Source organism: Lynx canadensis, chromosome B2 (assembly GCF_007474595.2).
Source record: "Lynx canadensis isolate LIC74 chromosome B2, mLynCan4.pri.v2, whole genome shotgun sequence".
NCBI classification, from domain to species: Eukaryota; Metazoa; Chordata; class Mammalia; order Carnivora; family Felidae; genus Lynx; species Lynx canadensis.
Window position 1 is genome coordinate 68,110,937 of NC_044307.1, and position 17,126 is coordinate 68,128,062.

At 38.9% G+C, this 17,126-nt stretch overlaps 1 protein-coding gene across 2 annotated transcripts in view; it reads right to left on the reverse strand.

Moving 5' to 3' along the window:
* The window catches only part of COL12A1 (collagen type XII alpha 1 chain), a 115,858-nt gene that overhangs the window by 35,786 nt on the left and 62,946 nt on the right, over positions 1-17,126 (reverse strand). For both annotated transcript variants that reach the window (XM_030315852.1, XM_030315853.1), the window contains exons 28-42: positions 15,729-15,868; positions 15,328-15,460; positions 15,168-15,194; positions 14,685-14,827; positions 11,876-12,005; positions 11,311-11,450; positions 10,749-10,878; positions 9,356-9,498; positions 7,905-8,034; positions 7,188-7,330; positions 5,362-5,491; positions 2,868-2,987; positions 1,428-1,574; positions 541-657; positions 203-349 (exon numbers count right to left, since the gene is read on the reverse strand). In XM_030315852.1, the coding sequence (XP_030171712.1) occupies positions 203-349; positions 541-657; positions 1,428-1,574; positions 2,868-2,987; positions 5,362-5,491; positions 7,188-7,330; positions 7,905-8,034; positions 9,356-9,498; positions 10,749-10,878; positions 11,311-11,450; positions 11,876-12,005; positions 14,685-14,827; positions 15,168-15,194; positions 15,328-15,460; positions 15,729-15,868 (1,920 nt within the window). The remainder of the gene's footprint in view (positions 1-202; positions 350-540; positions 658-1,427; positions 1,575-2,867; positions 2,988-5,361; positions 5,492-7,187; positions 7,331-7,904; positions 8,035-9,355; positions 9,499-10,748; positions 10,879-11,310; positions 11,451-11,875; positions 12,006-14,684; positions 14,828-15,167; positions 15,195-15,327; positions 15,461-15,728; positions 15,869-17,126) is intronic.

Consider the following 17,126-nt stretch of genomic DNA (forward strand, 5'->3'; position numbering starts at 1 on the left):
CTGTAACAGGGACAACATGGATTTGCTGTAGATAAAAGTCCTGAACCAGCCACAGGTTCCTTCTTCATGAATCTGCCATCATTCCAATCATTACTATTGCCCAAAGGGAGAAGTGTCTACACCGGAGCCACTAAAGTCTCCCACACGTAGAACATTCTATTCTGACACCTTACAGAGACTTTCAGATTACTCAAAAACTTACTGGTGTGTTCTTTGACAGAGACTCCAGGTCCCTCAAGATTTGGTGTCTGCACAAAAACAGTGACACCATAATCAGTTTCTGGTGACAGACCAGTGAAGCAGTGACTGGTTTCCGATCCACGCACTGTAATTTCTTGTCCTCTGGTTCCTGATTATGACAACAAAGGAAAATGCCAGTGTCACCATCAAATATATGTAAAGACATTTTTATACATAATTTTGTAGACAAAATAGCATCTCCATTACTGAAGTTTAAAATGTTGCTACTCTGTGCCCAGTCCTTTTTTTTTTTTTTAATTTTTTTGTTTGTTTGTTTGTTTGTTGTTGTTACACACATACCATCTGCAGGGCTTAGTTTTAGCCTGTAGGAGGTGGCTGCCCGGTGAGGTGACCATCTAACACAGAACGTATCCCACCCGACCTGGTAAGTTTTCAGATCTGTCACATTTAAATACACTACGAGAAAAAAAAAAAAGAAAGAAACAAAGAAAGAAAGGAGAAACAGATTTACTTCACGAATAAAGACAAAAATGCATACTTTTAATCAAAACACAATTTTAAAACTTCCACTGTAGCTGAAAAACAAATGCCTATGTTCTTAGTATGTTTCCTTGTAAGAAGCATACAAGAAACATACAGGAAAATGTGGTACAGCTAAAACAGACCTCCTGTTCTATCACTAGTTCTCAAGGGAAAGAAATTCTACATACTCCCTCTGGACACTACAAAGAACCAAGACATCTCATGTAAAATAATAATAAGAAATTTTTCTAAAAGGCTATCTTCTAAGTCCTTAAATAGTTATTAACTACTTGGTGACCACAAAATCTATCTTTGGGCCAAGTCATTAATCATGGCATTTCTGTGAAAATTTTCAATTGAATCAATCATTTAAGTAATACATGTTTTAACATCACATATGTCAAAAAAAAACTACATGGCATTCCAAATCTAATTTTACAGATAATTCATGGATAAAATCATAATTTCTATACTTTTTATCTTTCAAAATTCAAAACATATTTTACAAGAAATAAAAAAATATCACATACATTTTTGTATACTCAATTATATTACTTATATATTTGTGTGGCTAGACAACAAAGGGCCAACTCCTTAATGCCGAGGAAACATGCATATGTTAAGAAGAAATGAAATTAGAACAGGCTGACCTGGCAATCTGCACCACACTCTTTCTTACAACCATGAGAAGATATGTCACTCACATGTAGTGCCTTGATCCGTCAGGGGGACACTGAGTCCAGAATCATACTGAGCATAAACATCCACATCATAGGTGGTGCTGGGATTGAGATTGTGTAACGTGTATGATGTCATTTCTCCAACAAAAACTTCCATGGGCTCATTGGAACCTTTAAGAACAATCACAAAAATACATAGAAATATGCCACCACTAGTCTCAAATTTTCCTTAAAATCAAATAACTTATACTCAAATGATGGTAGGAACACCATTAATTCCACAGCCCCTTCTGCACCTGCTCACTGTAGCACATGTTTCATTATATGGTGAATACAAAACTATAAGCAGAGACTGAATTCTTCACCCTCTTATAATCAAAGCATACATAGCACAGTACCTAGAATGTAGTAGGTTTGTAATCAATGCTCCTTTAATGATAGTAACTACCCTAGACCCCTCAAGCCTCTTCTCTAAGCCCCAATTTGGCAGCATAGTGCTTTGTGCATAGTAGGTGCTCAGTTAACATTTTTCCAATTTGTTATAGAGATGATTTAAGAAATTCTATCTTGGGGTGTGCCTGGTTGTCTCAGGTAGCCGAGCGTCCGACTTTTGCTCAGGTCACGACCTCACAGCTTGTGAGTTTGAGCCCCATCTATATAGGGGTCTCTGCTGTTAGCACAGAGTCCACTTTGGATCTTCTGTCCCCCTCTCTCTCTGCACCTCCCCTGCTCACTCTCTTTCTCTCAAAAATAAACATTAAAAAAAAAGAAAAGAAATTCTATTTTGGTTCTTATTCCATGAGTTTGGTTCCTGAAGGTCCTCAATTAGCAACACCTTCTCCTCCTTTAAGCTCTCTCTCTCGAAGCTCACATTTCCTTTCTCTTGCCCTCTCTCCTTTATTTTTCATAGCTCACACCCTTTCTGGGTGCATAAACGATACCCTCGCAAATTTGGTGCAAAGAGCACTTTTCTTCCATTTTGCTAAGCATACAGGCAGAACATAGAAACAGAGATAGCAGATCACTTAATCAAGGTGATATCCACTTAGGTGTAAATGTTAATGGGAAGTTGAAAGCAAGCCTGTCAGGAATAAACTAAAATGCATATGCCCTTGACATAATGGGAAAACACAGAAGTTTATATTGATTAAATATGCATTATTTCACAATCATAATAACATATAGAATATCTGAACACAGATTCCATTTGTGTCATTTTATGAACCAGACCAAACTTTATAATCATGCAATATAAGGAGAGTCTCATCTACACCCATAGTAACAATGACACTTCAGACCATAGGCTTAGAACATTATTTCCAAAAATATTGCCTCTAGTGGGAGAGGGCTTGATGTGACAACCAAACTCTCAAGAGAATCTAATCACCGAGGATGCGGTAAAGACTCCCTCATAAACAATAAACTCTTTAATGCATTTGTATGGCAATAAAGGTATTTCCTTACCCACTGGCTTATACACAATTTTATATCCAAGAACCGGAGAGGGTGAAGGGTCCCAGGATACTCTGAATCTCGTATACCATTCATCAGATATGTGTATGTTTTGAGGTGGAAGCAGTCCCACTGCAAACAAATATTGGCACACATTACTGACCTCTCATTGACAAGCAAGGATGGAACTGGAGAGTGTTATGCTAAGTGAAATAAGCCATACAGAGAGCATAGGACATTATGAGTATTGACTGCGCAGTCCCATGACAATAATTTAATAAGATGCCCTCATCCAGAAAACAATTTCAAAGCTGTGAAACGTTCAACGGGAAACTTAGTAGTTTTCCAAATTCAAACAGTAACTCAAATGGCCCCAGCAACTGATGATTCCCAGAGCTATTAGGCTATATAATGCAGATTAACAGAAAATACAAGAGATCTCATACTATTTGTAGCATGTTATACATTACAGATTGTTAGAGCCAAAAAGCAATTTAGAAACTGTCTAGTCCAACCACCTTATCACATAAATAAGATTTGATTTGCCCAAGACCACACAGCTCGCTGGTGACCAAAATGACGTTCTTTCCCAGCACCCTTCTATCCTCCCCCATCATAACCTAGAGCAAATCAAGTCTCCAGGGGTACTGCCTCCAACTCCACACCCTGTAAAACCAATGCTGTTAGGTAGCATGCTGAGTAGTTACTGCATTATTATTTTTATTTATATTATTAGATACATAACATATATTATAAAGGATTCAACTTAAACACTTTTTTTTTTTTTTGCAAGAGAAACTGGAAATGGCTTTGGCACTTCCTTGAAAATTTAAGTCTGGTAAAGATTTTTTTTTTATATTTTGATAAGCACAAAATTCTAAAATATGCCATTTCCCAAGAAAAGTACCAGAGAGTATTCTAAAACCTAAGGGAAAGTGAAAAGTGAAAAGTTGTTCAATTTAAATCGTCAAGTCGCTGAACTGAGACTCCATTGACTCAGTCCTGCAGACAATAAGTATCAATAAATATATAAATTCTTGGCCTTGAGAGGCTGAGATAAAACAACTCTATAGGTATTTATTTTTCTCTTGGGAGCTTTCAAATGTCACCTCCCCCAAATTTTGTAATGTCAAGATTGTTTAAGCACTGAAAGTGTTTGGGCAACTGAGTGTAGCAAGGAACCTGAAATCATTTACTTTAGTGGGTTTTTGTGGAATGAAGTGGAAAGAGGAACACTGATATTTACCGGTAACAGAACTCAGACCTATATAGCCCAGCCTGCCTTTATGCTAAACCAATGACTTTCAATCTCGGCTGTGCGCTAGAACATAAGCGGATCCAGGTTACAGTTCAAACCAGTTCCAGTAGTATCTCTGGGGGTTTTAAGGCTCTTCAGGTAATTTCAGGGAGCAACCAACTTGGAGGACCTTTGCTCTAAACAATAAGAAATTGACACCAGTGTAAGCTGTAAAAGGGGCCCACCGTGGAGCCCAGGTGGCTCAGTTGGTTAAGCTTCAGATTCTTGATTTCGGCTCAGGTCAGGAGCCCCGCATCAGCTATGCACTAACAGTGAGGAGGCTGCTTGGAATTCTCTCTCTCTGCCCCTCCCCTGCATGCTCTCTCTCTTTCTCTCTCTCTCAAAACAAATAAACTTTATTTTTAAAAAAGAAAAAAATAAAGAAAAGGGATCCGAGCAATGAGAAAGAATGAAATATGGCCCTTTGTAGCAACATGGATGGAACTGGAGAGTTCACTTATGCTAAGTGAAATAAGCCATACAGAGAAAGACAGATACCATATGTGTTCTCTTATGTGGATCCTGAGAAACTTAACAGAAACCCATGGGGGAGGGCAAAGAAAAAAAAAAAAAAGAGGTTAGAGTGGGAGAGAGCCAAAGCATAACAGACTCTTAAAAACTGAGAACAAACTGAGGGTTGATGGGGGGTGGGAGGGAAGGGAGGGTGGGTGATGGGCATTGAAGAGGGCATCTTTTGGGATGAGCACTGGGTGTTGTATGGACACCATTTTAACAATAAATTTCATATATTAAAAAAAGGGGGATCCGAACACTAATAATTTTCTGTAAATTACTTGGTACAACAGAAAAAAAAGCTAAATTTGCAAAGACAGAGATGAGTACCAATCATCTTGCTTCTTTATTTGAGACTTAACATTTTATCATGATAGAGTGTTTTTTGCTGATACTAAATTGACTGAGTTAACAGCTACATCCTTTACTGATACCACACAAACTAAACCATTATTCGGAGAAACAATGGTTTTCCAAAGGAGAAACAAAACTATCTCAAGCAAAGCAAAATATGCAGATTTTGTCTCTTTTTCTTCTTTTAGGGGACTTTTAAAAAGTTAAAATACAAATTCTATTTCCATATCATTTTGACAAAATTCAATGTTTAATATAAATGTTAATGCAGTATTAATGTAATATCTGGGATGTACTGGTAAAGGAAAAACTTAAAGATTATAAAAGGATGAAGACAGTTACCAGTTCTTCCATTTCCTGTTAGATGGCCACCGTCTCCATCTTCATAAACAGCAATAACAGTAATTTTATATGGAGTATCAGACTGCAGGGGCTGCAACATTACATTATTTCTTCTGCCTGGGACTGTGGTCTATAAGAAGTTAAATGACAAATTATCAGCTAGAGAGCTTCCAGATCAAAAGGCAACATTGTTTTATGTATTTCTATAAACAGTAACAGTTTCTTCATCCTTTGTTTTTGTTGCACAATGCTCAATCAAGGTCTACACTGCCTCTGTGCAGCGGCAGGAGAGTGGTTCTAGAGTCAGAGAGATCTGGGCTCAAATCCCAGATCAGCCATTTATCAGCCTTGTGACTAAGCAGAAAAATCGTGGAGGAAATGGTGAGGATGAAAGGTAAGAACACATACAACACCTCGGTGCACATTACTGGGTACTGCGGCAGTCAGCAGCATGCAGCAAGGTTTGTCTCCACCTCTCATCCATGTGTGTTACATTTTCATGTACTCCCACAGCAAATTCCCACCACGCAGCCACTGTGGGAATGGCAATAGCTGCTGGGAATGCTTTGGTGAACAAAAATGGACTCCTTGTCTGCCCTCAGGGATATCAGTTTGGCTGATACTAATTAGGCGGAAAAGACGAAAAACAGGAAATGGAAAATACATTCAACTACCCCCGTGAAGAGGAAATGAACCAGATATATCTATCTCTCTTCCAACCCTATGCTTTACCTCTACAAACAATGTGCACTGCTTATGCCAGTGGTTCCCAGCATGGAGTCCCCTGAATTGTGAATTGGGTGAAGAAATTATATTTTCAGAAAGTAGGGGGGAAGTTGACCATTTGTCCAATGCAAGGCTGAATAAATGCTAAAGCATGAGCTTCTCTGCTTTGGCAAACTAAGTGTGGTAATACTGCGTATCTCATTTTGATCGGAAACTCTAAATGACAATTGCATGTGTTTCTGATAAATAAAAATGGGTGTCTGAATTAAAGCTTAAGATATCAAGTTCAAAAGATGAAATAGAACATGACGATAACCAAGGGCGGGGGGGGTGATCAAAGAAGGTCTATGGCAGAATGATTGCAAACCACAGACCTAGCTGCTTTATAATCAACATTTTGTGTAATCTTCAATTGACCTATCACTTCAATTAACCACTAAACTTTTTAAAAAGTGGTAAGTTTTTCCATCCATAGCTAATGGATATGCCTGGTGAGGGCTGTGAGGAAGTTACAAGAAACCTAAATCTGGTTCAAGAGAGACACTGTGACACATAAAAAGTTTTCAGGTAATCTGACAGCATATTATATTCCAAAACCAGTGCAACAAAAAATGTTAAATTTAAAGAAAAGAGGCATCAGTTAGCACTGGAATACTGAAGGGGCATCTTATAGAGAAATCAGATTTAAAGAAAGGATAGGCTTTGCAGGGTCGTATCATTTGGACATTAATTTAGGTAGCTCAGAATAGTAGGTATCATGTTTCACTAGACTCAGTTCTGAACAAAATTAGGTGGCTAGAAATATGTATTTCATGCAATAAGACAATTTTTCAGTCTGTCTTTAGAACAAAATGAGCCCAAAGGCATTGACTCTCCCTAACGTGGGAGACACATTAGACGTATTTGGGTCAGAGAAAGTATTGTGTCAGTATTGTGTCAGAGAAACTCATAACAAATGTGACTGTCACCCAAGAGTCAAGGACTCAGCTGTAATCACAGTACACTCTCAAAGGAAAAAAAAAAAAAAAAACCAACTTAATTTCACGCCCCTGCCAGGTGAGAGATTATAAAATGCTCAAATAAATGAGAACTGAACTTACATATTCATCAATTGGATCTCCAACAGTGGGAGAATAAATGATCCTGTATTGCTGAACCGGCCCATCAGCATGATCCCAGGCTACAGAGAGGCTATTGGTTGTCTCCCCAAAGACTCTCATATTTCTTGGTCCACTTCGTGGTACTAAATAAATAAAAATAGAATACAGTTAGTTGCCCACTTGTGAGCATGGCAGACATGGGGGTGGCAGAAGGGGCATAGGATAATTTTACAAAGGTATAAAGGAGTTACTTGGGGAAGCCTCACATTCGTTAGGATATTTACTCCCTTATGTTTGAAACTAAATATACAGACTGGGAGAGAAAGGGATTATTTCAACTACTAGAAACCACCTCCTGTTTAATGAAACATAGAAGCCAAGCCCTCACATCTCTCAAGTGCCCACTTGGTGAGAAGATCCACTGCAAGGCAGAAGAAGAGAAAAACTCCTCTTTAACTTAGGTCCCAGATGAGAAAATGGCAGAATGAAGTTCCCTCAGCACAGACAGCAGTCATGGGCCCAGAGCTTTAGCCTGGAATTTGAACGTGAGGATGCCCAGGCAGAACCACATACCCAGGCCTACTCTCGTCTGTGCAAAGGTGGAGACAGTGCTCACCACTTCTCACTCAGCACCCACCTCCCACTTCTCACTCACTCGGAGAAGCCCCGCCAACCTAGTTAGAAGGGAAGGGGGTGGAGAAAGGATTTCTGCCTCACGCGTTCGGCCCTGGCCAGGGCTGGGATTTCCCTCTCCATCGGAGTAGAGAGCTACAATGTTCACAGAATAGGGTGTGTCCGGAATCAGCCGCTCCAGGTGCACCGTGTGGGTATTCCCTGGCACCACCATCTGGAGGGGAGGAAATGCCAAATTCTGCTTGACAACAGCTCAAATGCTTATCGAGTTTTTTATTAGTCAACACAATAACATTTACAATTAAAAGCTGAGCCCAGGCACGTCAGAAGCCAACCACTATGCTTCCTCATGAGATCTGGCAAAGCCACACTATCAGATACAATTTATCCTCAGAAATTCCCCCTCCAAAAAAAAAAAAAAAAAAATTTAGTTCATACTAAACTACTGAATATGCTAAACTACCCTTAGTAGCTTCAGTTGTCTGTCATTTATGTTTACTATAAAGATTCTCAAATCCAGGGCTCATGCTAGTTACCCACAGAGCATCCTGATTGTTAGACACACATAAGAGAAGGGACCCCCCCCCACACACACACACTAGTAGGGGAGAGATTTTGCATTAAAATCGAGAGCTACTCCATAAAATGGACAAGGACAATGTTGCCTGAGTAAGTCCCACCATACACAGAGACATGCAAATCATTTGTCTATCTTTGTTCACCGCCATTGTCCATTTTTATAAAGACGTAAATTAGTCCATAAATTTACTTTTCCCTAGGTGTTCTGATACTATTTCTATTCAAATTACTAATTTCAGATTTCCACATCATCAATCTACTTATAAAACTGAATAGGGGACACCTAGGTGGCTCAGTCAGTTAAGCATCTGATTCTTGAATTTGGGTCAGGTCATGATCTCACAGTCGTGAGATCAAGCCCTGAGTCAGGCTCTGTGCTGAGCGTGGAGTTTGCTTAAGATTCTCTCTGTCCTGCCCCTTCCCCATTTGTGCGTGTATGTGCACATCCACTCCCTCTCATCTCTCTCTCAAAAACAAAAACAAAAAAAAACTAAATAGCATTGTGAATTGAAACAGACTGGGCAACTTGTAAGAGCCAGTGAAGGCAAACTTTAAGATATTTTCATAACACAGACATTTCTACGTTACAACAAAAGCCCATACTGACAAGGTCTGTTAATGATTTGCATTTATTACTGGGGTACTTAACTCATATAGCTGACTTGTATTTTCCCAAAATCCATCTTTGCTAAGTAACCCTAAATTTAGTACACCGCCTTAAATCGTTAGGTGCAATCATTTAAGCATTATTCATGGTCATGTTTGTGGTTGGCATTCACACAGGCTACCAAACAAGACACAAACACAAGACTAAGCTCATCAGGAAATGAAGTTTGCATGAGACTCGCTGCCACTCCAGTAACTGGCTTATCCGTCTGGCCCAGCAGCCACAGCAGGAGGTGCAGTAGAGTCCACACAGCTCTTTTACTGAGCTCGAAGAGGACCAGATTGCTTACAGACTCGGACGGTCTTGTGCCAGCCACAGGAGAATACACGATGCGATACTGCTGCACGGGCCCCGGCGCAGGGTCCCAGCGGACGTCTAGGCTGTTTGGCGTGGGATTGTACACTTGGACATTCCTTGCCAGCCCTCTCACCACTGAGGAAAGAAAAGCCAACACATATTTCGTAAGTCTGTTTATGTAGGTCAAGCTTTTGTTATCGCTTCTTCGGGAGTTATACTCTGTAACAGGATAAAATACTGTCCTCCTTAAATTTCTAATTATCTACCCACAAAAGCAGATTAAAACCCTCCAAATCCAAATTGAGTCTAAGTTAGCCAATTATGGCCTTTTTCTATATGGAAGCAAAACTGTTGCCAATAAAAACAAGCTAGTACAAGTAGTAGTACTGGGCTGGCCATAAAAGGACAAGGGACAAGGGAGGCAAAACTGGAAAAGAAACTTTGGTTTTCCAACATAGATAATGGAGATACAGAAAAGGAATTTTGTAGTGTCTGCCTTCTCAGTACAAACTGACAACAGCTATGAAGCCTATCTAATTCAGCTGGCTGGTTTCAATCATTCATTCTTTCATCCAACCCTTCTTCATTCAAGAAATAGCTACTGAGGTGCTCTGTGATTAAGAGAAGAGTCAAAAAGAGGGAGAAATAGAAGATACACTCAGTTCTCAATTAACTTCCCCAACAGGGCCTTAGAAAAACATACAAATTAAATCCATGTATTAACCCCAAACTCTACTTTAGCTAATCACATCATCTTTCCAGAGCACAAATCTCTCACCGTAAGAAGCCATCTATACTTGCTTCCTTTTAGCCATCAGCAAGTATATTTTTAAGGCCAAAGAAATTATTTATTAGTATACGCAAAAGCCTGTAAGCAATACTACAAAGCACAGTAAAACCACTTTAAACTGGTTTCACAAGATGTTAACAGCAAATGAAAGCACACAGATTTCTGACGACCAAAAGCACTTCATCAGCAAACCAGAGAAGCATGCAATCAAGTAATGTGATAAACACATTTCAACAATTCACACTATGAAAGCCAATTACAAAACACTGTTTCATACAGATTTATAAAGCACAAAGCAAAGCAAAATCAATTTTTGTCGGTGAAAGAGAATGACGAAAATAGCATACTAATGATCATATTCACATTTATAAGTCCTGAAATTACCATCCCAGAAGAATGCCATTATAAATTTGTTATTTCATATGCAAAAATGTTAGCAGTTGCTGGTGTTTGGAAGACAAATAGCAGGTACCTGTTATGTAGTTATTCTATCATTCTGAATTTTCCAAAAATTTTAACAGGCCTATGCGGCCTTTATAATGAAAAGCAAAATTTATAATGAAAAACCTAGAATTTTCCTTCCTTCTCAACTTACATGTCCTTCCGGTGTCTGATGTGCGTCCTCCATCTCCTTCAGTATAAACAGGAACTACTGTAACAGTATATGGGGTATCTGGCTGCAGATTCCTAAGAATGGCATAATTCGTATTCCCAGGGATTGGTACCTAAAGATTTTAATAAAACGTAAAGCACTTGACTTGAAAAACTTATAAAAGAAACAATGCCTCAAACAATATAATACTCAAAATACTAACTCAAGATCAAGTCAAGAAGCAAGTTCTGTAATATCGGAATATAAAGATGTGCCCATATGAACTGTTACAAGAGGTTATAAAGACTTTTTTAGACCCTGACACTCACCCTAGGATCCCCCTTTAGAACTTCCTGGAATAATTATTTCCCCCAGCTCAACCTCCCAGAATCCTCCTATCACCCTGGCACTAAGGCAGCAATCTATTACCCTCTACTGAATTCTATTAAATGAATATGAACTTCCTCAGCCCTAAAGCAAACTGGTTAACATTTTTAGCTTGACTTTGAATTCATTCAGCTACAGTTTAAATAAACATGCATTTTTCGCTACAGGATGTAATTACCAGTTCCTCTGGACCACCTGCTGTTGGTGCGTAGAAGAGCTTGTACTGACGAGGGTTTCCCTCTGCGTGGTCCCAGCGAACATTCAAGGTGCTGGTAGAAGGGTCATACACTCTGAGGTTCCTCACGGTATTCAGAGGTTCTGCAATGCACAGAAATCACATGACAGTATGATCCCAACTACGAAGCACACTCAAAATGCACATTCGTTGATATTTCCCAGGCACCTTGAATACAGCAGAGACCCCATAATGGGCACCCCACAAATATCTGTTGAAGTAGTGAATAAATAAAAGAATTTCTTTGGTAATCCGGTACACATGTCTCCTCTCCACAAAATATTTTGGCCCCAAAGTGGTTTCTTTTTCAGTCCTAGAAAGTAATAAATGTCTTTCTCCATAAACAGAGACAGATAACTCCAAGCAAGGATAAGCAATTAATATCATTTTGTCAATGCATTTTAAAATTTGATTAGCAAAACTGTGTCACTCGCTGTTTCCAGATAAAGATGTGATTCTGTTCCGGTGGTAGCTACTAAAGAAAATACAGGAGTCTGGATTTACTTACTGGTCTTGCCTCTTCCTGTCATCCGACCTCCTTCACCGTCAGGATACAGGGAGGACACAGTGATCGTGTAAGGAGTGTCAGGCTTCAGTTTCTGCAGGACCACACTGTTCTGCCGTCCCCCTATTGTGGTCTTAAGCAAAACAGGGATAAGTGTTAGTCACGTCCTCTCCATCTCACTGATCTGTCAGAGAAAGCTCTTTCTACAGGGGAGCTATTTGAGACCCTTGCCAAGATCTGGAAACACATACCACAGTGAAGGTTTAAAATATATCTTATGGCGTAATTTGAAGTGTAAACGATGCACCTTAAATCATAACGAACATTCTAAGCCTTAAACTGGTGACCTCAAAAAGATATTTCAACTTGCCGCCAGCACAGCAAAATTTCGTCCAAGGCACATTTCATAGCTCTTTCCCCAAAAAGGCTTTGATCATAAGTGAGCTACAAAGGAATTTTCAGATAGAAAGAACTGCCTAATATTAGAAGCTCCACACCATTCACTAGTATTTTTACTTTTTTACAGATGTTTTTTATTTGCTTTAGAAAACACATTAAAATGATTCAGCAAAAGATCTAAAGCACTGGAATTTCTCCTCCCCGCCCTCCCCCTACCCCCCGCCCCAAAAGTGCCATTCTAACAGCATTAGCTGTGTAAACTACGTGACTGGACCCTTTGCCAGGTCACTCTCAGGCCAGGGTTCCCAGCCAGCTCTGTGATACCAGGCTTGAGGTATGAAGCTTTCCCAATTTCCTCCAATTACAGAGTTTGAAGTTTTTTACTCATTGCTTAAGGCCATCTAGCTATCTTGTTGAAAGAAAATTTGTATGATTTGTTAACAGTCTACCGAATTCAAATACTTATGTGATACTAATTAAAATCACATGAAAATGGCATGCTGCCCACAAAGAGTGTACATCTGGATGGCTGGATGCTCTAGTATGGTCCAGATGTTTCCCACTTAACCACCCACCAACTCTTTGAATTCCAGAAAAAACCTCAATGAAACACGAGTCATCCTCAATATGAGCAAATTGAATGAGGTGGCTAATTTTAGTAAATTGGATATTTGAGGTTATGAGAAAAGAAGTATCAATATCCATACAGACCATCTGATATTGAACAAGTATGAAGGCATTCACTTAGTAGAACAAGCCTGATGGGTAAGCAGAGGCATGACCTACTTCTCCCGTCCAACTCTACAAAATATTTCCAGTATCAGTGATTCATTACTTTATTTCATGGACTAGCAGTGAAATGCAAATATTCCTAAGAATAACAAACCTTGAGGGATTATCATTTAATACTTTCCAGAGGGTGAGTTTATGAGACTCCTTCAAGTTGTATCAAACCTCTGAGACACAGTAGAAATGGGGAGGGAAATGCTGAAGACAAGCTTCACCTGCTTTTAAGTTTTACCTAAATCTGGCCTGACATAGACAAAAGAAGTTCTGGCGTTTTTTTAAGTTTATTTATTTTGAGAGAGACAGCACAAGTGGGAGACGGATACAGAGAGAAAGAGAGAGAGAGGGAGGGAGACAGCGAGAATTCCAAGCAGCCTTCATGATGCCAGAACACAGTCCGATGCTCAATGTGGGGCTTGAACCCATGAAGCCATAACCAAAACCAACTGAGCCACTCAAGCACCCCAAGAAGTCCTGTTTCAGACATCAAATTATCAGTTCATCAAATGTGTCTTTTCTTATTTTCTATAAAAGCCAGTTGATTACAGTTGGTATTTAGTTTATTATTGAAAACTTATTTAATGAAAGTAGACAAAATTTCTATCCAAAAATACTGCCTAAGACTAGTTGTATGGAAACCTCAAAAGACTGACTCAAAAGTCACGCCAGGGATGGGAAGAGTTCCAGTTCAGATAAACCCACTTAATATGCAGTATCAGAAAACTTTACCCATACACCTTTAACCACTGCCAGCATCCACCTCTGGCATCTATCTAACATCTCTACTGGTAAGGGGTAAGACCCATTTGCTGGATCTCGGCAAGTCAGGTGACTTACTGTTAATAACTCCTATCTCTCTATAGGGCTATGTGAGGAAACGTTATAGCCAAAATTATGTCAACAAAATGCTGGACCATATACAGCAAAAGAGACATTTGAAATAAATCAGAAAGCATCTCCCTGCTGGTATAAAAAATCATGGTGCCTTCTGACCTACGTGCAGTTCTAGTCACATATTTCACAAAGCAAAGGTGGAGAAGGTTCAAAAAAAGACAAAGTGAATGGACAAGGACTTTGTTAAATCAAGGAAGACCAGAAAGATAAAGAAGATGAAGGTTGTTTACAGTAATATCATCTTTCTCAGAAACCTCTATTTGGATAAATATAAAAATAATAAATAATATGAATTAGGTGAACAGAAGCCTAGATCTGGAAACTCCAGATATAGGAAATATCTATCACATGCAAAAACAAGAAAATTACAATAACAGAAATTTGGCAAACTTTCAGTATTTGATTAAGTTGGAGAAATATGGATTAAAAATCTAAATAGACTTTAAAAATCTATAAATCTTCATAGATAACCCAGCGCTAAGAGTTTTTAAGGGAAATGTGCATGCATGAGGCACATGTCTGATGCTGTGAGGCTGCCTACCATGAAAAGCAACTTTCGCTTCTCATGAGAATGTCCAGAGTTCCCATCGCAAATGGAGTCAAATAAGTCCATTCAATACAATAAATTTTGCATCCCTCAAAGTAGTAAGTATGACTAAACACTGGAGGCGAAAAGAGTTTGAGGAGAAAAGGTAGAATTTTCCCAGTTATATTTTTTTTTCAAAAATATTACCGTTTGCTCATTGCCTTCTCCTGTTGAAGGCTGGTAAGTAATTCTGTATTTCTGCACACGACCACTAGCGGGATCCCACTTAACAGTCAAGCTGTTAGATGTTGCATTGTACACTTGAAGGTTTCGTGGGCCACTTTTTGGAGCTGAAAAAAGATTGTTGAGAGACAGAGTAAGCTCACAGAACGAGGCCTCCTCCCCAAATAATCACTATTCACAAGGAAATCAGTATACTTTTAACTTTAGGACTAAATTTGACCCCAGTAAAGGATGGCCATTGAATCTTAAATGACTTCTTAACAAATGGCAATAAAGCAGTTTTTTAAGAAACGTTTAAAAATAGGTCTCAATCGATGCCTTGCAATTTAAAAGCAGAAAATCTCTTTGCAGTGGATTTTATGGTATTTTTCATTCATTCATTTGTTCATCATTTATTCATTCATTCATTATTTGTCATTCATATGGCTCAGCAAATTAAACTCTTACCTTGTGTTGTTAAGGGTATCAAACGTGCTGAAATTAAAAAAAAAAAAAAACAAAAAAAAAACAAAACAGAATTTGGGGAAATATTACTAATATAGCCATAGCTCTATTTTTTAAATTAACTTTAAAATAACAAGGTCCTATTTCAAAGCTGAACACCTACGTGTGCGCTCACTGCCAGTCAGGTCATCGCTTTCTGACTCATCAGGATATATGGCAGTAACAGAAACTTCATAAAGAGTGTTCGGGTTCAGGTTTTCAAACACCAAAGTATTTTCATCTCCATTTAAGATGGTCTTAGTGAAAGAGGAAAAAAAAAAAACAAACCCACACAAAATTAAGTCACCATGTACATCATACACTCAATGGAAGTTGGTTGACATTATTTAGCCACTACAAAGCCATTCTGGCTTTGTTGCATCCCAAGAGTTCAAATGTCACTAATAAGAAAGGATGCTTTTCTGGCAATAGAGGTAATACATGCTTCAAACAAGATTCCTTATAATGAAATAAGATGTTTTTCAAAAACGGAAGGGAGAAAGGAAGGAAGAGAGCTAACACTACCTCCATCTTGTCTGAGCTTCCAAAAGGTGCCCAGGTTATTCTGTACAGGGACACATCTGAAGCTCCATGATCCCAAGTCCCTCGGAAACTCTCCGGTGTTACTTCAGTAATCTTTAGGTTTGTTGGTGCTGGCACAGTACCTATCATGAGATAAAGCAGGACCAAGTCTATGAATGTGATCCACAAACAATATAATAAAACTGCTTTGTTTTACCTTCATGGACATGGGGACACTGGCTGAAAGCATTGTTTAGAACCAAGTATCTTACCAGTTCAGTTCATTTGAAAGATAGTGTAAGAGAAAGCTCTGAAAACTGCAAACACTACATGGATGTAATAGGTTACTATTTGTATTCTGTTAAAATGGTGATATTTTTTAAAGTACCTTTTAGTAATACTCTTCTAATTCACTGGTTCTCGATCATTCTGCATCTCAAGTATTTTTTTTCAATGTCCTATTTGAAAGCTGAACATCTACATGTGAAAACCATGGACCTGTTCACACAGCAATACACATTAACCTAAACTTTGGTAGATAATTATCTGAGAGCGCATGGGCCATCATGGCCTATGAAATGTAATGATCTAAGTAATCCATGCGTGAGGTTTTCTGATAAACACTCGTCTATCTTAAGGATAAGTGAAGCAGACTGTACTCACTCTGTCCAGAGACAGGAATAACCCCAGAGTGCTAATGACTGCTGAAACCCCAATTAAAAGCCTCTCCATTGACCAGGCACAAGGAATCTGGAATGTCTGCCTCCAGTTACGAGCTTTCATTTTCAATTATTTCTCTACCCCCTACTAACCAAAGCCAACTACACAAAATCCAGACCCATCAAAAATTTATTTCTAATAATTACAGTGAAAAGGCCCAATAAGATACTGAGTGGCACCACTTTCATAAGCACATCTGCAAAGCAAACCACATGTTAAGGATGTACTTTCAATATATCTAAAAGGTATTAGGAAGTCTTAAGGATTAAAAACACATTGAAAGTATTGATTTAGTAATTACTAAATTACCTCCTTCCACTAGTCTTTTTTTCCTGACTTTTTTCTTTACTACACCTGTTATGTTTATGCAGAGCTGTCTGTCTACTCGCATGCACTGATATTCCCATCCAGGCACTACCCTTTCCAGGTAAGAAGCATGCCAAGAAGACAGCTGAGATTGCTAGCAGCAATCACATGATAAGAAAAGCAGAAGTCGATACTGTCTGATGTTAAGGAGTAGGCTGTAACATTTGACCAGACTCCCTGATCCTATATAGACAGTTAGGTATGAAAGGAGAAGCTTTGGGGCCTCTAGTGAGGGAGTTACAGGGCAGGAAGCAAATGTTCCAGATTTGTATTGATCCCAGCAGTACCTTGCTGGATGAGGTGGGGCAAGTCATT